General features: G+C 34.8%; 1 protein-coding gene across 3 annotated transcripts in view; it reads right to left on the bottom strand.

The window, feature by feature from the left end:
• Positions 1–24,140, bottom strand: part of LOC145247332 (kelch-like protein 26) — a 294,307-nt gene that overhangs the window by 126,594 nt on the left and 143,573 nt on the right. For all 3 annotated transcript variants that reach the window (XM_080108989.1, XM_080108987.1, XM_080108988.1), the window contains exon 2: positions 23,163–23,264. Coding sequence is in view for 2 of the 3 variants with exons in the window: in XM_080108987.1 (XP_079965113.1) it covers positions 23,163–23,180 (18 nt within the window). In the remaining variant the exon portion in view is untranslated. The remainder of the gene's footprint in view (positions 1–23,162; positions 23,265–24,140) is intronic.

The following is a 24,140-nucleotide window of genomic DNA, read 5'->3' as shown; positions in this document are numbered from 1 at the left end:
TCAATTTGTTTGGTTCTGATAGCCTTAAGCAGGAGTGGTGACAATCAGGTGAGGAGTACAAAGATAAGCACGTCATGCCTACAGTCAAGCATGGTGGTGAGAATGTTATGGTCTGGGGCTGCATGAATGTTGCAGGTATTGGAGAGTATATTTCATTGAAGGGAAACCTGAACTCCAAGATTTACTGTCAAATACTTTGGCAGATCATGATCCTCTCCCTCCAGAAACTGGGTCGCAGAACAATGTTCCAGCATAACAATGACCCAAAACACACATTCAAGACAACCACTGCTTTACTGAAGAGGCTAAGAGTAAAGGTGATGGACTGGCCAAGCATATCTCCAAATTTGAACAAATAGAAAATTTGGGGTCATCCTCAAGCAGAAAGTGGAAGTGCCCAAAATCTCAAATATCCGCCAGCTCTGCGATGTTGTAATTGAAAAGTGGAAGAGAATTCCAGTGGCTACATGTAAAGCTCTGGTAAACTCGATGCCCAGGACAGTAAAGGCAGTGTTGGATGGCGGCTACACAAAATATTGAGAGTTGACATGCTGTATGTTAATATTGACAACTTTTCATAAGGAGTGTACTCACTTCTGTTGACAGGGATTTGGCTTTTAATAGGTATATTTTTAGTTATTTTCAGGCGACAATAAATTAACTCTGTTATATATGCTGCAGACAGACTACTTTTCATTGTGTCAAAAAATCAATTTTTCAGTATTGTCCCATGAAAAGATATATTTAAATATTTGAAGAAATGTGTGAGGTGTACTCACTTTTGTGATACATTGTATACACACACACACACATATATCATCATGCAGTCCGTCAGCCTTGACAATGACTAATCAGGGCCTCAGTGCTTTATCCTTCGGTACAGGACTTCCCACCTTAGCTCCTAACTTGTTTGCGCAGTTTAGGTGTAGTATCTGTTGCGCAGATAAACACCCTCTGAACCTCCAATGCTCCAGTGGAGCGAACTCATGATGACTGGCAGCAGAGGAGGCCGCAGCTTCTGGGCGAAAGTAAGCTCAGTGAGGTAGACAGTCACCCTATCATGTCCGCTACTACGCCTCTTCTTTCTGGATGAGGTTCCATAGCCTTTTAAGGAAAACTGCAATGTAGCAGTTGGATTTGAAGTCAGAGTTCCCATCTCTTAGCCTTTTACTGTGACAAGGCCCACAAGGCAGTGGTGTTTGATTTTGGGGTTGCTTCCCCTAGTCTTCGCCCAACCAAGGGCACCCACAAGAGAGAGGGATAGGGGTTGGTAGTGTGTCAGGGCGTGTCTACACATCGGTGAGCCATAACACTACTTCTGGGGTCCCCTACTACTCCAAGATCTCCTACACACACATATGCATATACACATATATATCTATAATATAAAGCTGTGTGTGTGTGTGTCTGGTCATGAATAGGCTCCTATATGGTTGACTATTTCAAAAAACTGATTACATATAATGATAGATGTATCTAGACACAGGAATGGGTATGTTTGATCTGGCAGAATGGTGGTTCATTATAATTGTGGGGTCTGCGTTCGCGCCTGGTCCACAAAGTATGGAAATAAAAAATTTTAAAAAAACGTTTACAAGTGTTTTTGATATAAATGTACATAACAATCCTTTGATAAGTATGTTTTAACTTAAAAAGGGGTGGTATAATAAAATTGTGGGGTCTGCGTTCACGCCTGGCCTCCATAGAATGGAAATAGGGACAAACTTTAATAAAGACTTTTCATATCTATCTGCGTAAATATACTTTGATAATTATGTTTCAGTTTGAAGAAATGTGGTATAATAAAATTATGGGGTGTTCATTCATGCCTGACCTCCATAGGATGGAAATATGTCATAAAGTTTAACAAGGTTTCTTAATATAGATCCACAGAATATTGTGATAAGTGTTTCAGTGTGAACAGGTATGGTATAATTAATTATGGGATTTATCTATTTTATTTTTACTTTCATCATATTTTGCTTTGGTTTTGATACCCCCAAATTCGAAGTTATCTCTTTACAACCCTTCCTTTTCATAACCTATCATACTTTCATAAATCAGAGTCCATTTTCTGTAGGCTGTTTTTGAACCCAGTCAACGACGGGTACTTTTGCTAGTTATATATATATATATATATATATATATATATATATATATATACACACACGTGTGTGTGTGTGTGTGTGTGTGTGTGTGTGTGTGTGTGTGTGTGTGTGGTAATTAAGTTAATAAGCTAGCTTATTGACGCGGGGATATTATCTGAGTTAAATACAAATCTAACCAAAGGAGATGACAAATTTCCATGGTAACAGAATTTTTCGAACATAGTGATGCAGCACTATCGTTTCATCTATAATTGCATAGAATTTACAATTAAAATGTAAATTCAATTCACGTGCACAAGTGATTGGAAGACAGGAAAAAAAATTCTGTTGTTCAATTTCAGGCTTCACTATTCACACAGTTATTATATTGATATATATTGAAGACATGTGCGTCTGCATATATAAGTTATGAAAACATGGCAATCAAGCTACACAGTATCTTTTGTGTTTCTTCTTTGTGGAGGATTGTAAGGCTATGAGATGAAATACGAAAAATTCTGCATAGCTAACTTGCCACATATTTTCATAACTTACTAGCTCTACTCATATATTGAGCACTATTGAAGTTAATACTGAAAACTGATACATAAACTATATCTTCTTATAACATTTCATGTCGATACATAGAAATTATATATATATATATATATATATATATATATATATAAAAGCGAAAATGTATGTATGTTCGCTTTTTGTGTATGTCTGCAAAAGGCTTTTTTCGTCAGCCTTCTTGCTTGGCTCGCTCCTTATAACTTGTTATATCACGTCTAAATCGTAATATCTACGACTTAAGAACGGGGGTCGCGTGTGTATTTAATTTGCCTGACTATTACCAGCTTGCCACGTCTTCGAAAAGTGAATGATGGGGCGGGGAAAACAGTAACTGGCTTGCAGGGCAAAACTAGGTCAAACATCACGCCACTTCCTCGCACCTGTATATTTCACTTTATAATCCTTAACTGAATACGCTTATCAATTCCTCTCCCCTCGTGTACGAGATGATTAGGTAGCTGTTTTTTTTTTTCCACCAGGCTTTGGGGTTCAATCCTACCTTCCTACTAAAACATCTTTTTCCTTTTACACCTCCAAGCACCCGTATCATATTATCTCGCATTCGCAAACGCACATTTTTTCTTTTCTTTGTTTTTTGGATAGAGTTAAAAAAAAATTCCCACTGTGCCGTCGTTTCGGCTGTTTGTATTTTCATATAAATAAAGTGAAACTATTCAAATGCAAATGCCTGACCTTCGGGCCAGGTAGTATCTGTTGTGTAATTTGCCTTGGTCAATGTATAGGAAACCCTTCATACTGAGACATTTACTATTTATTTGGATACTGCCAGGATGCCCCCTTTATGGGGGAGTTTGTTTTCCCCTCACATTAAATACGACCTTGTGTCTAATTTGCTTTCATGAAAAAGCAACGTCATTTCCGCAAGTCATCTTTTGTTTTTGATTGACTACATTAAATTTGAACGCTTTAGACTTCCGGTCGTGTCACGGCATAGCGGTAAGACGTGAGATTTTCTTTTACTTTCTTTTCCGCTTTCACGTCACGGGTTCAACCTTGCCTGCCTACTACCACTTTTAAAAAAATTTTTTTGCTCAACACACACCTAAAAACACCCGGGCAACGCCGGGCATCCAGGCTAGTATATATACAAATTAACATGTGTATTAAATGACCGTGAAACATAACAGCTTCTTTATGTTAAGAATAAGTAGGTTTGAAAACACTTTGTAAAGATCATATCAAGCTGGCCTAATGGTTATCGTACTTGACTCATTGTCTTTAAGTTTTGGTTTCATTCTCAACACAAGTATTTTATTGCGTTTTTACTTACAAGAATGAACTGTTTAGAAAAAAAAAAAAACAGTACTCACATGCACAAGTCTCAGCTATGAATTAAAACATTTTTTATGCATATTTTACGACCGGCTAACGCCGGGTGGCCTGCTAATCTATATATAGAAATTAACAAATGCATGCACATGCATTAGTTTCATTTGTCTATGGAAATTGCATCGCTCTTGAATAAATCATTTCAGCCAGAAAATACAAGTGTAAGGTTTTAAATGCATCAGAAACATTTAGTTTTTTTTATTTATACAAGAACCCAAGTTTGCCCAGCTCTTGTACCGGAAAATATTCAGTAAATAAAACGTTGTTTAGTAAATCGTTATTTTTTTTGCATTTCCATACACCAAACATGGATATAAATTTAACTAAAACATCCGCTGGGTTATAAGCTTCCTTTCGGTACCTTACTTGCCTGCGTGGGTTGCCTCTAGGCTGAGATAAACCGGGTCACAAACAAACACACACAGTAAATCGAACTTACTAAGGGAGATAATAGCCTCCGGTGAATACGGGGAAAATATCCAGTAAATAAAACGTTTATTAAATCGTTATTTTTTTTTTGCATATTTTGCATTTTTTTTTGCATTTCCATACACAAAACATGGATATAAATATCACTAAAACATACGCCGAGTTATAAGCTTTATTTCAGTACCTTACTTGGCTGGGTGGGTTGCCTCTAGGATGAGATAAAATGCGTCACACACACACACACACATTAGGAAAATTTATAAGATATTTCATTTGGCAAACAAATTTTCACAAAACAAAATTAGGCCCAAGGCCAATCAAGAAAGTGGAGGGGAGGTCTATGGTCATCCCTGTCACTGTACCTTTGATTGAACTACACTAATCCTAGCTAGAGTTTTCATTCACCATAATACCGCAAACACACCAGGGGCATCCTATTTTAGATTCCCAAATAAAATTGTTTCTTCCTTGTTTATTTTTTAAATATATATATATATATATATATATTATATATATAAGTGAAATTGTGTGTGTGTGTGTGTGTGTGTGTGTGTGTGTGTGTACATTTTCCTATCAAACTACTCTGTCAATTTTTAGTCTACAGACTCGAAATTAGACATAAGGGGAATTGAGATTTGGGAAAATCTTTTTAATCGGTTTTCAGCCAGAAATGTGGCTGTCAAGGGGTCAAAGTTAAAAAATTAGATCTTTGAAAACTCTACCAAACCCCTCTCCCAATTTTGGGTCGAAACACTTGAAATTGTAGATCTTAGATTATTTTGACAAGGATCAAACTTTTTAATTTGATTTGAGCCCAAAACAAATGTTAAAGGGTCAACATTTGAGTCCAAGTTAAAAAAAAAATTGACCTCAGCAGTCTCTACCAAATTACTCAAGCCAATTTTTGGTCTAAACATTTGAAACTTTAGATAAAGTGTATTCAGATATAGGGCAAGTTTTTGACCGAAAATTTTGCTGCAAAAGTTTTAAAAAATTTACCTTTGCAGACTCTGCTAAACTAATCCGCCAATTTTGGGTCTGAACACTTGAAATTTTAGATGTAGGTTACCTGGACATGAGTCAAACTTTAATATATATATATATATGCACATAAAGTTATTAACAGTGCCTAGGGCCTGAGCAAAGCCGGGATAAACTGCTAGTATATATATATATATAAATAAAATAAAAATTAAATTTACCAACATGATCCAAGATGGTAAAATTAAAGTATATTATAAATATTAAAGAATTAATATTTATAAAGTTATCTCAACCAGATGTAAAAGCTTGATAAAACCAAATAGGAGATAGAGCTTATAATACAAGCAAACAGTTAATAAAACATGTTAAAAAACACTTTGAAATGAGTTAAAAACATATTTAATCTGAAAAGGAAACACTAGATAAGTGGATAGTCCTTAATCTGGGGAGTTTCGAAGAAATACTTTCCTACTCATCAGAGGGTAGAATTAGCAAAATGCGGGATCGGATTTTGCATACAAAAGTATTTGATGAAACAACAAGTAAGTCAAAGATCTTACTTGATAACAAAAAAAGTGAAGCAGAGGGAATATGGTGAAGAAAAAGGTGATTACACGTGAACGGATAGTCTGGTAGAAGATAAATAATCCAGTGATGGTAAAATCCAAATATATAATTTCAAGAAAGTTAATTGAATTTCCATTTGCACAAGTAAAATCCAAGGAAATCACGTAATTGGAAGATGGTTCAAAATAATCCAAAGGCAGAAATCCATGGAATAATTCACAAAAATGTGTACAAGGGAAAAAAGGAGAGTATTTCTTTGAAACTCTGCAGATTAAGGACTATCCACTTATCTAGTGTTTCCTTTTCAGATTAAATATGTTTTTAACTCATTTCAAAGTGTTTTTTAACATGTTTTATTAACTGTTTACTTATATATATATATATATATATATATATATATATATATATAGATAGATAGATAGATAGATAGATATATATATATATATAAAGTGAACGTGTCTGTGTGTGTGTACATTTCCCCACGCAACAACTATCAATTTTTAATCTACAAACTCGAAATTTGATATACAGCTTACTGAGATTTGAGAAAATCGATGTGATCGGTTTTGGCCAGAAATTTGGCGATTAAGGGGTCAAAGTTCAACGATTTGACCTTTGAGAACTCTACTAAACTCCAACAATTTTGGGTCTATGCACTTGAAATTTTAGATATAGGTTCCTTGGACATAGATCTAACTTCATAACTTGATTTGAGCCCAAAACAATAAATTTTAAGGGGTCATAATAGGGTTCAAAGTTAAAAAAAATTGACCTCTGCGGTCTCTTCCAAATTACTCAGACAATTTCTGGTCTAAACATTTGAAATTTTACATAAAGGGTATTCAGAGGTTGGGCAAGCTTTTTCATCAGTTTGGGTAAAAAAATTTTAGTTACCAATATATAAATGTATGCATGTATGTCTGTTTGCATGTCTGCCTTAAACTTTCAAAGAGGCGACGGATTTTACCAAGATCAGTATCGTTTTAAAGTTCGATCTTTCATACGACAAATATCGAAACATTGGCTAAAAACATTAATATCTTCCCCTTCAAGTAGGCACTTTTCTACAGGGGGGGGGGGGTAACTTTTTTCGCTGATATTTTTTAAAGTTATCCTCTCCTTTAGATTGTCTAGCCTTAATTTTAAAAAATGTCGCTTCCGGTTTTGGCGGTAGTCGTAACAGCATAAACGTTAGGTTTTACCCCGTTCTTTTCCTCCTTTGCGGTACGGGCTCGAGCCTGCCTTCCTACTACCACTTTTTTTTTTTTTTGCTAAACACCCGGGCAATGCCGGGCGCCTATGCTAGTATATATATATATATATATATATATATATATATATAGTAGAACCCGGAATACGGCATTAAAAATGAGTAACAAAACACAGTACAGTATATAATACACATGTATATAATCAAATAACATTATCAATAACACCGTAAGGCAAGCAAATACTGTAACCAACGGCCAGAAAAGTATTGCGTTCCACATCATAACGTGAAAAACACGTATGCTGGGGCCACTGTATCCTGGGGTTCTACTGTATACAAATATATATATATTGTAGATAATTGAATTTTATAAAAAATTGTGATCAAATCAAGAATAGATTTTTTTCACAATCGGCAAATGGCACCATGGCTGGAATGCTAAAGAGACACACACACAAAAAAAAAAAAAGAAATTGTATTATCTGGATTATTCCGACATCTTGGATGTTATTTTCACAGCGTTTCAGCCAATGTTATCTGCAGCCTTCTTCAGGTGTATCTGTTCAAAATTAACCGATGGAGATTAAGGTACTTTCTCTGGATAAAATAAAGGATTCCATTCAGTATACTGTACAGATTACCAGGTTCGACACAACACACCTGAAGAAAGTCGGGAGTAATATTGTGTGTGTGTTCATTCTCTATGGACTCTGGAACGGCTGGGACGATTTTTTTTTTTTAATTTCACACAAATGTACTTTAACTAACTGACAGTGTTCTAAGATAGGTTTGTATCAGAATGTCTTCAATAAGTATCGATAATCAGAATAATCCGATACACGAAGGGGCAGGTGAAGTTAATACCTTATACAGCCTAACATCAAACGTGCATTTGAAAAGTTTTATCACCACACAAGTAGAAAGGTCCGACATATAAAATCGACAGTAAGTTCTTTGATATGACAGAGGCTTGTTCAAAACGAATGTTTCTGTTTAGAGCACAATTGAAGCATGATACTTAGCTTTTGCATTTTACATTTTGGTTAATAAAAAAGTAATAATTTTAGAAAGTCAATAGTATGTTCTTTTACAGTGCAATGTTTACTGCAATGTATTGTGGATCAAGTCACTGCAAGGAGGCATGCAAAACTTCCCCCCCTGGTGCATTGCGATAAGTCCCCAACTAGAGCATGCAATCAATTTGATTTAAAAATAGGTGATTTCACCGATTTCAATGACAATAAAAGTATGGGAGTACGAAACATTCAATCCCGGGCAATGCTGGGTCTCCCTGCTATATTTAGCTTGATCTGTATTTACTAGTCTTTCTCTCAAGTCCATTTTCATAACTTCCTCCCATGTTTTCCTTGGTTTTCCCCTATGATCTGAACCTGCTATCTCAACTGTTCTACATTAACTAACTAAACAGCTATCACCCATTCTTATAAAGTGACCATACCATCAAAGTCTACTCTTCTGCACACATCTCTCTATACTGTCGAGATTTAATCTTTTGCTGAGGTCACCATATCTAAGCCTGCTTTTAAGACTTGCATTACACATTCATCGTATCCTTCTCATAATTTCTCGCCATACAACGCATGCCTTCAACCCTCAGTAACCATATTTCACTTCGATACATCATCAAACTGCGTACACATGACTGATAGACGTTTGTTTATTTGTTTTAATTAACTGATCAGAAAAAAAGCTGCATTGATTTTTGTCTCCACTTCTGATCTGATACTTTAATCAATGTTAAGGCTGCTACTGTGATTGGATCCTTGACTAAAATCAAGACGACTACTGTGTTTATCAAAGCGCAATTAACGTTACAGACAGAAGAAGCATCAGTAAAAGAGTGCCTATAGTTTTTCTCTGAGAACTAATCCCTATTTTAGTCACGTGAATTCGTTTGATGTTCAAGTCATATTTGTATTCGAAAGTTTTGCTTATTCTCAAAACAGAAAAGAGACAAAAAAGGAACAGATTCGGAATTCTTTTTAACAATCAACTTTCTATTTTTCTACTCCAACTAGCCGCAGTATTTTTCTTTTCGTCCACTTCCCAACTGACAGCAACGTCATGTACACGAGATAAAATGTCACTTCTGTAGAATAAAATAATGTCTTTTTATACTGCCGCCTCGAAACCTGATAATACCCGAGTTTGTATTTATCATATTTTTCGTATCAGACGGGTTTCGGGCTCAAATGCCAGCGGGTCTCTGCAGAGGGCATACGCCAACCGTTGGTGTTTATTGCTGTGATTCTCCACACCGTTATTACAATCAGACTCAGCGTATTGTTTTAAGTATTTGATCCAAACTCTGAACTTTTGAAATGTTAGGAGCCAGGTTCTACTGTTGCGGTCATTGACTCTAAATCCTTGTTTTCCATTGTGCATCATGTTTTTTTACAAAAACAATTGAATTTCATAATGCTCATAAAGAGAGAAGAAAATAAACTTTGAATTTATCTTCATCAAACTCATAACTTTTCTGATTTTGTCTTTTCTCAAATTCGATCAGTGATGTTTCTGACACCGGGGAGAAGAATTGCCGAGGGTTTTTTTGTTGTTTTTTTTAGTTGAAATCTATCCATATAACACTTTATCATTGGATAGGTTTGATCTTGATATAGAATTTTTTTGTGTGCCTTCATTTAAATAGCTTTATGCTTTGTCTGGAGCGATTTTTCGAGGGGAAGCAGAAGACGAAGGCTCGGGGGGAAAGCGGGAGACGAAGGCTCGGGGGGGAAAGCGGGAGACGAAGGCTCGGGGGGGAAAGCGGGAGACGAAGGCTCGGGGGGGAAAGCGGGAGACGAAGGCTCGGGGGGGAAAGCGGGAGACGAAGGCTCGGGGGGGAAAGCGGGAGACGAAGGCTCGGGGGGGAAAGCGGGAGACGAAGGCTCGGGGGGGGAAAGCCGGAGACGAAGGCTCGGGGGGGGGGGAAGCCGGAGACGAAGGCTCGGGGGGAAAGCGGGAGACGAAGGCTCGGGGGAAACTGGAGACGATAAGTCATCTGGGAGACAATATGAATGAAGGGCAGAAAGAGATGTTTACGCAATATGAACAAGAAAGATTGAGGAAGGTTTAAGAAGCGATGACCAAGTTGTAAAAGGAGGAATATGAAAACACTATGAGCAAAGGTTACAGATGATTCGTTTAATTCTCACATTTTTCTTCAAGTTACTTGACCCCAATTTTAAAAGAAAATATTTTACTGCCTCTAGAATTTCATGAATATTGATACGTCTACTCACACCCGAACCATCAAAACAGACACTAAGCAGACCGCACCGTCAGTCGCTCTGCCCACCTCCATTAATGAAAACCAGTTAGTAGCAATATTGTATGTCCTGCTATTGCAGTTTGAAATAAATAAAAACATCCTCCAACCAGAAAACAAATATTTAAAACGCATTCCAGACAGTTACAGTCATTGCCTTTCTTTGCGATGATTGATGAATAAAAAAGTCTTTCAAGTAAATGACTGAAATTCAAGATCATTTATGTCCACAAAATTTTTTTTTTTTTTTAAATACTAAAATCGCTGCACCCTGTTAAGAGGAAAACAGCGTTATAATTCTCTATGTGTATCTAACCTGTGTTACCCTGAATGTAGAGAAGTACTTTTAGCTTTTAAGTGTATTTTATACAAGCTGTATATACCCGGTGTTGCCCGGTTGAAACAAATTAGTGGGTGAAGGGTTTAGTCAAATACTATTTAAGATCCACCAAATATTCCTGAAAGTGAATCACATGTTGGATTTATAGAAGCATAAAAGACATCTATTTTCATCTAGGAAAATTAAACAGGAAATAATTTTCACAGAACAAAGCTTCTTTCTTAGAAACACACGCCTGTGGAACTCTTCTGTTTGCCTGTTTCCCACCTGACTACAACTTGGATATCTTCAAGTCCAACATAAACAAATTCCTGATGAATCGACCCTTTAAGTAAGACACTTTATCAAATCTCCAATACTAACGATTACTAGGATACTATCCCATTGATTACTGTACATGCAATAACCCTGATCCCCGAGTGGCTTCCGGGCCTTGATAAGTGGGGACCTCCATGTAAAAAAAAAAAAAAAAAAAGCTTAAATGAACTTGTGTTTTCAAAGGCAAACGATGTCGGCTAATAATAATCTATCTCTCTCTCTCTCTCTCTATATATATATATATATATATATATATATATATATATATATATATATATATATATATATATAAAGCAAAATGTGTGTGTATGTATGTTTCGCAAAAACTTTCAACAGAGGCGACGGATTTTCACAAGATCAGTATCGTTTTGCAGGTCGACCCTTTGGGCGACAAATATCGAAAAATTGACCATAAATATTAATTCCTTCACCCTCAACGGGACACTTTTCTACAGGGAGGGGGTAGCAAAAAATCGTTCCTTCATGACGTTAGCCACATATACGCATGCGCAAAAAAAAAACAAAAAAAAAAAACGGTCTTTCTTGAATTATTTTAAATATTAAAAAAAAAAATGACCCAATTTTGCTGACTCGCTCATAGCTCAGTCTGTTAAGGAGCAGCGTCATTATCTTAAGATTGCACGTTCAAACCGAGATGTAAGGTTGTTTTTTTTTTCTCGATTTTTTAAGTTTTAATATTGAAACAGGGCTATTTATGCCATTTTTTTTCCATCACGTTTGCTATTTTTTTTTGTTTCGGTTTTTCTGTTTTTTTTAAGTTTTAACATCGTTTTTGTTTTTATCAAATTTAAAACAACGTTATTACTTCGCTTATTTTTTATATTCCATTTTGTTTTGCCAAGATTTTCCAAACTCAACCCCTCTTTTCGATGGACTAGCCTTAATTTAAGCATCCACCACTTCCGGTTTGGCGATGGGCACAACAGCAAAGACGTCACTTTTTTTTCACGTTCTTTTCCCCCTTCATGGTACAGGTTAGAGCCTGCCTGCCTACTCCCACTTTTTTTTTTTTTTTTTGCTCAAGATACACCTCCAAACACCCAAACTAGTTAAAAATAAATTAAGTATAATTAAAGTTAAATTACATAAATCAACTTTTTTTTTTTTTTTTTTTTTTTTTTAACATAGGTGTCACCACTTATCAAGGCCGATCGGCCACTCAAGGATAAGGGTTAAAGAGTGTAGAGTAGTCAAAAGGACAATATAGTAATTAATAGTAATGGAAGTTCGGTAAATTTGTTAACTTAAGTGGAACGGCTCATCAGAAACTTGTTCACGTTGGACTTGAAGACAACCATATTATAGACAGCTGGAAAGCAGGAAAACGGAAGACAGTTCCACAGGCGTGCAGTTCTAAGAAAGAAGCTTTGATCATGGAATCTATGTTTAGGTTTAGGCACAGATAAAGAGTGGGGAAAATTATTGATAACGTTTTCAGCTAGTCTAGTGTTTCTTGTGAAAGTTTGGCGAGGGGAGACCATAGATTGTGAAGCTCAGTCGAACACTTTCCATGAAAATAACGATAAAGCAGAGACAAACTCGCAACATCTCTTCTGTGAGATAGAGGTTGCAGCGAAGAGGAAAGGACATCTCCCACCAGGCCACGAAGTCTATTTTGAACCCTATCAAGGCAGGACAAGTCTTTTCTAGCAGCTCCTGCCCATATGTGGCAACAGTATTCCATCCTTGGACGTATCTGGCTCTTATATAGATAGAGAATTGCATCAGCAGTGAGATATCTACTGGATCGATAGAAGGATCTGACCATTTTTCCAGCGGCCTTGGCAACAGATTTGATGTACGTATTCCATTTAAGATCAGGAGTAAAGGTCAAGCCCAGAAGCCTGTCAAAACTTGAGGCCTCCCCAAGATGAGAGCCATTCATTTTAATTGATGCCAGATGGAGATCAGAACGTTGATGATGTAAAGATAGAAGCTTGGTTTTAAATGAATTAAAAGTAACCAGCCACTCTTTTCCCCATTGTACAACGTGATCAAGATCAGAGGAGAGAGAATTGGAGAGAACTTGGTCGTTTACTGTCTTAGATGTGCTACCATAGATGGTAGTGTCGTCAGCAAAAACGTCTACGAATGATGTAAGGATGTGATTTGGAAGATCATTAATGTAAAATAATATTTTTAAAAACAACAATTAAAACAATCCTATTACAACAAATAATTAATAACAGAGTTAATTATTAAAATAGATGCTGTTTAATATAATAATGTAAATGAGATTACTTCTTGAATGTAGATTTCCTTTCAATAAATGGTATCTATAGAAATCGCGCTGAGATGAAAGTGTATAATACCTATTTTCAGTAAGAAAATTAATTTGTGAAACTGTACGTTTCGTACATATTCAGGGCTCTACGGACAAATTTATCTTTAGTTGACCTTTAACAACTAAATATTTTCGTTTACTAGCCAAATAGAAAAGTTACTAGCCAAACCTACATGATTTTTAGAATATGATATCTTCCTTCTGTGACGAGTATGTACATCAAAGACTTTTTTTTTGCATTTTTTTTTTAAATAAGTGTAATTCCAAATATGCACTGAATTTTATGTTGATACTTGAACGTATAAACATTTGAATTTCCACAGATGTTTTTTAAACAGCCTTTGTTAAAATAAAGTATATTCTTTTGTTAAACCTTTTATTGTTTAAATAATTTGACTTTGCTCGTTTTATTAAAAAAAATTTTAAAGATATTTTTCACTCAGTCGTGAGCTTTGAAAAAGTGTTGCGGAAAGAAATACAAAAGATAAGCGTTTCATTATTTCTAGTCGCCACTTTGAAAAATCACTCGCGTATGCGACTGTTTCACTCGCAATGAAGAGCTCTGCTGAATAACCTATATACCAAATTTCAAGTCTGTAGATCGAAAGTTCGTTGAGTATATAGGTTAAGAAGTGTCCTTATACACACAATTCTCACTTTTATAGATATACTAGCAGGCCACCCGGCATTACCCAGCCATAAAATATGCATAAATATATTTTAATCATTGCAGGTTCCTTATTTATTATAAACAGAAATATCGTCGGTATTAAACATAACGTTAAATTCCTTAAAAAAAAAAAAAAAAAAAAAAATGAATTAAAAAAAAAAAATCGGAGAGAAACTGACACATACAAGTATTATGTTTTTCTAAACAGTTCACTTTTGTAAGTAAAAAAAACAACAAAAAAAACTCAAGATGAGATCGAAACCAAAACCTAAAGACAGTGCATCAAATACGATAACCATTACACCAGCTTGACATGATTTTCAGTGAGTGTATATTAATTGAATTGTGGACAAACAACCAGACAGGAATAAGACTTTATTATAACAGATGATTTGGATTACTGATCTCATTTGAAGTGTTATTTCCATAACGTTTCAACTCGGGAATCATTCTGTGAAACATGAGAATCCTTATTTAATCCATTAATTCATGGGGGTAGTATGTTCTTGTTTCATCAGACATAACCGGGTAGAAGTCTATAAGAAAGGATAAAATTCACTTACACTGATCAACTTCTCTCCGAGAGATGCTTGAACCCTCTTCAAAATTCTTTTGAAACTTGTTAAAATTCTATTTGTCTTATCATTTCATGAGTAATCAGAATCGTAGGAAAATGAAGTTTTAAACAAAAACACTTAAATAACATGGATTAAAAGAATCGTTGTTAGCATTAGAAATTAGGAAATAATTTTTGATTTCCGATGCTGCAGCAAGTTTCGCTTTTTTTCAATTCCAGATTCTGATTAATCATATGGAACCACACACACGTTATATATACATATATATACACACACACATATATAGAGAAATAAAAAAAGGAACAAACCAAGTTATGTGTTTAACAACGTTTCGTCTTTATTTCGAGACTTTTCCAAAATAAAGACGAAACGTTGATATATAATTATAAAACTTTGGACTGTTTGCCTTTGTTTGAATCTTGTCTTCAACAATCAGATGATTCCATCTTTTAAAAAAAGGGTGGAAGGTGAATGTGTACATACAATCAGAGGTGTGAGTTCCGTTATAGAAGCGATGTATTTAATTTGAATAAAATATGCATCAGATGCGCTTGAAAGCCAAATTACAATGCAATATTACGAAAATAAACAGATATTTTACTTGTTTGAAATTTATAATTTATACATATTTTTCGAAGTCAAACTCCATACCCAGTATATTGTGCATCATTTTTTTCTTTTTTTTTCTTCTTCTTTCTTGCCATTTAAGCGCACCTGATACATATTTTATTTTATTCAAATTAAATCAACGCTTCTATAACGGAACTCACACCCCTGATGTTAATCTCGCGTAGCCAACGCATCGTTCCGACATTTCAAAATACAACCGCTGAGAGACAACGCACAGACCTTTACTGACTTTCTGTTCTGCAATTTTACAACATGGCAAGAAAGAAAAAGAAAAAGAAAAAAAAAATGCACAAAATACTAAGGATGGAGTTTGACTCCGAAATGTATTTAAATTATAAATTTCAAACGAGTAAAATATTTGTTTATTTTTGAGATAAGGATTGATAATATGTATTTTGATTATTCAGACTACTGTTCTCATCTTGAGTGGCATTTTCACATTTCTGTTGATGTAGCCCCTGGCCTTCTTCAGTTGTAGCTCATCCAACTTGGGATTCTGTACAGAATTTTGAATAGAATCCTTTATTTACTTCACAGGTGTAGAATGCTCTCTTTCCATCAGTTATGTAATCAGGTAATTCACAATTGTATTCTTAGTATCGTCTGCACTGAAAATTGTCTCACTTTTGTATATTTTTTCTACACTTACATGAAATTACATGGACATGGTTCTTGGTCATAAACTTTTGCGTAATACTTCTACCTGGCCATAGCTGATGAAATAAGAGCATGCTACTCCCATCAATTAAATAAAAGGTGTCATTCGAAATTCCAATTCCCAAGTTCAACAGAAAGATTAGTTCAACAAGATTCAATACAAAATGTGAAAATGAGACTCAAGATGAGAACAGCAATCTGAATGATCCAAATAATCCAAATCATGACCTTGTGTCTCACTTTCTGGAGAGGTAAATAAAGTTTAAAAAATAGGACTTTTTTTTCTGTTATAATAAAAGGTGGGGAAGGTATTTAGTTCTCTCCCACTGCAAGAACTTAGACACCAGGGTCAGAAAGTTGTATTAAGAAGTCGGCGCCCCAGAGAAGAGTCACTCTGACCTGCAAAAAGTGCCTGGGCAGCCCTGTCAGCATTCCACGGTAAGGGCGCCTCAAGCAATTAGCAATAGACTAGAGAAGAGAGAGAAGGCAAAGTCTGGGAGGGTGGACCTTCTAGTACTACAGATAACTTAGCTCCCACTGAGCAAAATCAACAGGGACCACCAGATCATTAGAGGAACGGTCTAATCTCTGTTGATTTTGGGCGGCCAGGAGGTGAGAAAATAGCTAACAATATACTTGACTTTAGAGTTGTTCGTAAAGTACCTGACTTTGAACTGGTACGATAATTGCTGACTTTCAGCCTCAACTATTTATCTTCAGCTTTTACAAATTTGTCCTAAATCTTTATTTCTTTTCTGTACATAATTATGGTTTTTGCTTTGGCTTATATGCATATAGTTGCACTGAATTGTATTACATTATTATATTTACTAGTGGGGCCTGTGGAAATTCCACAGCGGACTCTTTCATATGTAATATATTGATGTTGGCATTCTGTGGATGTTCAGCATAAATGAAGACGCCCTGATATTATTGCAGTTCTTTTGTTAAGATTGTTAAAGTATTTATCTAAGCTAGCAGGGATGCCCGGCATAGCTCGGTTGTAAAGTACACTTAAATATGATATTTTAATTTATGCAGATTTTGTATATATCATTATAGAGTCAATTTTCTATCAAAAACAAAACTTACGAAAAAAAGAAAAAATATATATATATACACACACACACATTACTTGAGTTCTTTCAGCTATAATCGAAACCGAAACCAAAACTTATCAAGAATTCTTGGTAAAATTATTTATATAAACAAGAAATGGAAGGTCATAACAATTAAACAACAGTCACTCAGAAAAAAAAAGACGTAAGTACGACACAAAATAACACACATGCTATCGTATCATGATATAGATTCTAATCTGTGCCTTCAGATTTAATTAAATGGAAGCGATAATAAAATTCACAATGCTTTTGACAAGAGTTAATTTGGTAGTTTTTTGGGACCCCTTCCTGTTTTTTATTCATTTTTTTAAATAAATTTAATGTCTGCATAGAGAAATCAAGTTGAAGTTTATTTGAATCTACAAAGTTTAAATTTTTACAATTTTTTCTTTATAATAACAGTTTATCACTTAGCAAGGTCAAAAGCTACTCGAAGATGAGAGTTAATAAGATTTTCAGTCGGATGATGGAACAGTACTATGACTGGATTGCAAACTAACTAATTCGCAATTAATGCTTGACTCGTTTAATACGTTTTAGTCATGAATGTCCAAAAGTCTTTGTTTTACGTCCATTCAAGGAGTTGTTGCAAATGCATTTGGATATGATCGAGTTTGCTGTGAAGGCCCACTTCAGTTTAAGAACAGTCTGAACTTTTTTCAGTAAAAATTATCTTCGAGATTACCCTACATATAAAAATCATGGGGTTAACAATCCGATGAGTGTAAAACCAATTCGGGATCACACTTCCTGTTTAGGAGACAATCACAAAAGTGTTTCTGATTATCATTGAATAACGATTAAAAAAAAAAAAAAAAAAAAAAAGACTGTTCAAAATTTATGACTGAAATTTGGTGGACAAGTCATAAACTTAAAAGTTAATTTGTGCCAAAATTTGGTTGCAATGCTGAAAAGATTGTGAAGTTTGTTAACGTTTCCATGAGTATCGTTTTGAAGAGAGAAAGTAGAGGGAAGGTTAGAGCTTGTTGACAGAGTATTGTTTTTATTTTAATGAACTTGTATTTCCATAAATTTGTCAAGATGGTTATTTCAGATAACAGTATCATTTTTTGGTCCTCCGACAAAAGAAGAGTGGATCATTTGTCTGTCCGCACTTTTCTCAATAACTACGCTTTGGAATTTTAAAAATTTTTGCAGAAACAATAAAAAAGTAACAATGGATTTTCCTGGAAAACTCTGGTTACCTCCCCTAAGGATGTATTTCAGGTTAAAATGGCTAAAATTGACACTTTTGTGTTTATTAAAAAAAAAAATGATGCCTTGGATTTTTACAAACTTTCTAAAAAGTTGTAACTAACTGATTTCTATATAATTTTGTTTATCTATACTTTGCAATAAGTCTTAGGTGTGCCCCAGGGGCTCTTTTAGGGCTAATAAAAACACCATTTTTGGAACTATTTTACTATATTCGTCCAAAATTTTCTGTGTATGTCTATTTAGCAGTTTTGCATGGTGCTGAACTCAAATATGTTAAAGCCTAAAACTGCACAGTTTGTTCATTTTCACCAGGATTTGACGTCCCCTGGGGACTTTAGGGGCTAAATTGGGGGAGGGGGGGGCTGAACTTAGTTGTGTTTTTATGCCTCATTCACAGGAGACCATGCACGTTCACTTGTTTTTAAATGAAAATTGTTCAAGACAAGACTTGTTGCCACTTAATGTAAGGAGCTAAAAATAAATAAAATAAAATACTACTTCAATATCAAAGGCTAGCGATCAATAAGTGTTGGATAGTTTTATTTTTCAATTACACTTTTAATATTAAAGACTAGTAGGGAGACTCGACATTACCCAGGATTGAATGATGATCAAGGAATATTTCACACTCCTATATTTTTATTGTCATCGAAATCAGTGAAATCGCCCGTTTGTCAATCAAATCGATTGATTGCCTGCTCTAGTTGGTGCATCAGAAGAAAGCTTCACCTGCCTGCCTGCCTGCCTGCAGCAACTTCATCCACAATATATTTTAGTGTACATTGCACTGTAGAGAACCTACTGTTGGTTTTATAAAATTAGTTTTTATATATAATGGCTTGAATTAAAGTTCAAAATGCAAAAGTCAAGTATACTTCAATTGGGCTCTAAACAGAAACATTCCTTTTGAAGCGCCCCTGTCATATCAAAGAACCTACTGTTGATTTTATATGTCCGGCCTTTTGGCTTGTGTAGTAATAAAATTTCTCAAATGCACTTATGACGTTAGGCTGTGTAAGTGTTAACTTTGGTCAAAATCGCTTGTTCCTTTTTTCCATCGGATTATTTTGATTATCACCTGTGGATATTTATCAATGACATTTCAATAGAAAACCTATCTAAGAACATTGCTAGGCACATAAAGTACCTTGGAGTGAAATTTCATAAGAATTGGCCCAGCCGTTTTAGAGTCCATAGGGAACAGATTTACACACAAACTTCCTTTTATATAATAGTACAGATTATCTTCTCTCAAATTGTCAGTAGAATTTCTGGTAGGTTGAGAAAGGATAAGCAGTTTGTGCGCAAGAAGTGTAATATAATGGAGGCGGATGAAAACTCAGATTTTTTTTTTTTTTAAATAGGAGTCACCACTTATTAAGGCCCTTAGGCCACTCAAGGATAAGGGTTTTTGAGTGTACAGTAATCAATGGTATAATATCGTAGTAGTCGTTATTAATGGAAATTTGGTAGAGCGGATTGCTTAAAGGGGCGGTTCATCAAGAATTTGTTTCTGTTGGACTTGAAGACAACCAAGTTGTAGTCAGCTGGGAAAAAAGGCGAACAGAAGAGAATTCCATAGCCGTGCAGTTCGAAGAAAGAAGTATTGTTCATGGAATCTACATTTTGATTTAGGCACAGTTAAAGAGGAGAAAGTTATTGGCAGTGTTTTCAGCTAAACGGGGGTGTTTTTCGAGAAAGATTAGCGAGGGGGGGGGGCAGAGATTGGAGCTCAAAAGATGTGGCAATAAAGTTGTCCAGAAATTTTCTAACCTGTGTCATATAATATTAGAACACACAATGGAGCAGTTGCTAATGTGATTGAAAAAGTTAGGAGTGGCTAGACGAAGGTCAGTGAATTTCTGTCATAACTGATTAGCAGAGCATTACCTCCCTTGAGCAGAGGTGAGACCTGGCCAGTGAGAGTTAAGGACGTGCATTGCATAAAGAAAAATGATATGAGAATTACATGATAAATGGCAACTAAATAACTGGTAATTTAACATGAATAAATATTTATTATTTTATCATCTATACCAGCAATGGAAAATAAGGTTTGAAATGAACAAATATTAAAACAATTTTTTGTGGTATTAGAAAGTAGGCTCAATTTCTATTTAATCCAATACCACAAAAGTTCTAACTTTTTAAATTTCTAATTAAGCGCCCAAACACTCATTAATATATAGACTTTAGTGCAAATATCTCATGAAACTGTATATAAAAAAAAAAAAAAAAAAAAAAAAAAAAAGAATTTCATAAAACTAAAAATATCATGCAATGTGCACGTTAAAGAAACGCTTAACTCTGATGACTTAAGAGGAAGATAAAAACTGGACAATACTGAGTGATGTGTACAGAAAAGAATTTGATAACATGTCCACTTTGAAAGAATGAACGAGCTCTCCGGTTAGTAGGTGTAGAACAGTTGAGGTAGTAGGTTCAGTTGACAGGAGAAAATTAAGGAAGGTTCGGGCGAAAATGATATGTAGAGTAGAAAGTGGGTATTGAGTTTACTTTCGACAGTCTTATAACTATTTCTTTCCTTATTTTGTTTTTTTAGCCCTCGGATTTCATGAGCAATGTTTCTGACAAAGGGGGAAGAATTGCCGTTTTCTGGGTCTGAATCTATTTCATATCACACTTATATTAGTTTTTGGACCTTGAAGTGATAGGATTTTTTTTTTTTTTTTTTTTTTTTTTCAATTCCTCAGTTCTTTTGCTGTGTTTGGAGCAATTTCCATTAAAAAAAAAAAAAAAAAAAAAAGATAGAGATGATAGAAATGTAGGTAAATAAAAACATAGCCTCCTCCTCCCCCTCCTTGTAGTAATAATAGTAAACAACCCGGTTTTCCCATGAGTAATAATGTAACAATTTTTGTTTTTTATATTTTTAATTGGAATTCATTATTGAGATGAATATTATTTATTAATTTACTTATTGCGGACTATTATCTTCATTTTTTTATAGTTGTTGTTTCACGACATTTCGGCCAACTATTCGTCTGTTCTATTCAGAGGAATAGTTGGCCAAAACATCATGAAACAACAACTAAAGAGATGATAACAGTCCGCAATAAATTAATTTTTGTTTTGTAATAGTAAGACAATTATTTCTTTACTTATTTCATATACATTTTAGAACTGAGACACAATCAACGACACAACTCCGGCACCCACATATGCAGTGCCTGTGACCAGACATTTCACACAGAAAGAGGACTATGCCAAGGATAAAGCACTGAGGCTCTGACTAGTCATCGTCCAAACTGACAGACTGCATGATGATACATTTTAGAAATTTAAAAACAACTCCATAATAAACATTTTTCTCTCAGACATTGATTAGTGAAATTTATTTTTGGTGTTAATGATGTTATTGTTGTTGGGCTTTTTACAGCAATGCACCAAGGATCTGAATGCTTATCGAAAAATTGGCATTGAAGAAAATAATTCACATTTTTTTTTTTATTGTTACTTTTTTTTTTATGATGTTGTTGAGTTTTACAGTATACCAACTATTGTTGGGTCATTTTATGCCAAAAATCATGATTTTTTTATACAATTGATCTGCAGACAATTTAAAGAAATTTTTGCAAAGTAGCAACTAGAAATAATGAGATGCTTATCTTTTGGCGATTGTATTGCTTTCACTAACAGTCTTCCGAGGCTCAGTGAGTGAAAAATATCTTTTCAACTTTTTTTTTTTTTTAATAAAATGAACAATGTTAAATTATTTAAACTATAAAAGTTCAATATACTTTCTTTTTTTTTTTTTTTAAACTAAGGCTCTAAAAAAAAACATTTGAAGAAAACAGAATGTTTATATCTTCAAGTATCAACATAAAAGTTGTTGCATATTTAGAATTACACTTATTTAAAAATATACAGAGAAATCTTTATGATGTACATACTCGTCACAGAACGAAGATGTCATATTCTAAAAATCATGTACGTTTGACTAGTAACTTTTCTATTTGGCTAGTAAACGAAAATATTTAGTTGTCAAAGGTCAACTAAAGATAAGTTTGTCCGTAGAGTCTTGTTTTTGTGACATACAGCCTCTCGTCTTTCCAGGCTCGTTTAACTTCAGTGATCTCAATGGAACCAGTGTTTCAAAGTGATTTTAACCACTGTTAATGAAAATGAAAATATACTGCCCTGTACAAGAATTGAACTCACAATCTTTAACTCATGCAAATTTTTAATTTGGTACAGCTATTTCAAATAATTTTCGTTCTCTTGTTAATTTTATGAGAAACTGGTTGCACTGGTACGGTCATAAAGAGTGTTCAATCTATTGGATATAGAAGCATAACATTTTTGAATTGCAAGAAGATTAGCTAGCCAAGGTAAACTTGGAAGCAAGTTATTGGCCAAGACCATCCAATGAAATGTGGAGATAGCCTAAACTCATTCTCCAATTAGACTGTCAAATACATCTGATCCATGAACAAGCGTTTGGTTGTTCTGTTTTATGGCATATCAACCCTTTTCAAATTATTTAATGCTGAATCTGGTCATTGGAGTTTCTTTATATCTTCAAATATTTATTCATGGTGTTTGGTTTGGTTGTTTTGTAGAAGAAAATTGTTTTGGATTTTGGCTTCACAGAACTTTTGGAAGCAGAAAGGAAAAAAAAAACAAACAATATGAATGCTTGGTGCATCTTATGTCAAGAAACTGATATCTTCCGATAGCCAGATCCCATAGCACCAGCTAGACAAAGAAAAACTGATGTTAGAGAAAGAAAGAAAGAGGGAAGCTAGTTTTTTTTTTGTTTTTGTTTGTTTTTTAACAGTGTGTGTGGGTGTGGGGGGTGCAGTTACTTACCATTCTTTTCGTATCCATTGCTGGAAAAATTGGTTAGATCTTTAAGACATCCGAGTATTTTGTATCCATCAGTGTTTATAGAATCCAATAGTGGATAACTTTCTGAAAAGAAAAACCACAAAGAAAAGAAACTTAGAGAAAATTCTTCACTCATAAGATACAAGCATAAACGGTTTTTATAATCATTCAATAATAACAGCAATAAAATCTGAAAGAACAATGTAAAGTAGATGTTTAGATGTCTGTAGGAAATTAAAAATAAAATGGGTTCCATAATTCAGCAGGGTGGAACTTGACAAATTGAAAAAAAAGGTAAGACTTCTGATCTTCATTAATTATTTTCCAAATCATATGCCGAGATCATTGGTTGACCTCTACACAGAAGATGCACCGTCTATGGCTGCGCATTGAAGAGCACTGGTGATCAAGCTCTTCCTGATTTCCTCTCTTCAACACTAATGTAGTAGGAGAAAAAAAGTGTCACTAACTTTAACACAGCTAAAACTAATCTCCTCTCCTTTCACACGCAATGCTTAGATTCACATTTTTTTTTTCCCCTCCAATCCAAGTGAATAACTCTTCGAGCCAAGATCAAAGTGTAGCATATGTTCTTCAGGTGCTGTGCTTCAATCACTTGTTCTGTCAGTGGAGGAGAAATCCTTCACGACTGAGACAATTTTAAATTTTTGTCCGTTTTCTCCACATTACAAAACGACCCTGGTGTCTAACTCTGTCCCGTGGGGAGATATTGTAAATAGGAACTCTCTTTGAAACCACCGGTTGGATCACTCTACCGCTCCAGAAGGTACTTGCCTCCAGATGCAGTTCTCTACCGATATAAGGGTCAGATAGCTCCAAGATGAAATATTGCTGGCATATCTGGGAAGGTGCTGCCGAGACCTGTCTTTGTCACAAACGTTTTTTTTTGTTTTCAGAAGAACAAATAAATTACACATGGGGTAAGGGGAGGGGGGGGTT

The sequence above is a fragment of the Euprymna scolopes genome, chromosome 25, assembly GCF_053919585.1.
Source record: "Euprymna scolopes isolate OS-2025 chromosome 25, ASM5391958v1, whole genome shotgun sequence".
Lineage (NCBI taxonomy): Eukaryota > Metazoa > Mollusca > Cephalopoda > Sepiida > Sepiolidae > Euprymna > Euprymna scolopes.
This window is presented reverse-complemented; position numbering and strand designations above follow the sequence as displayed.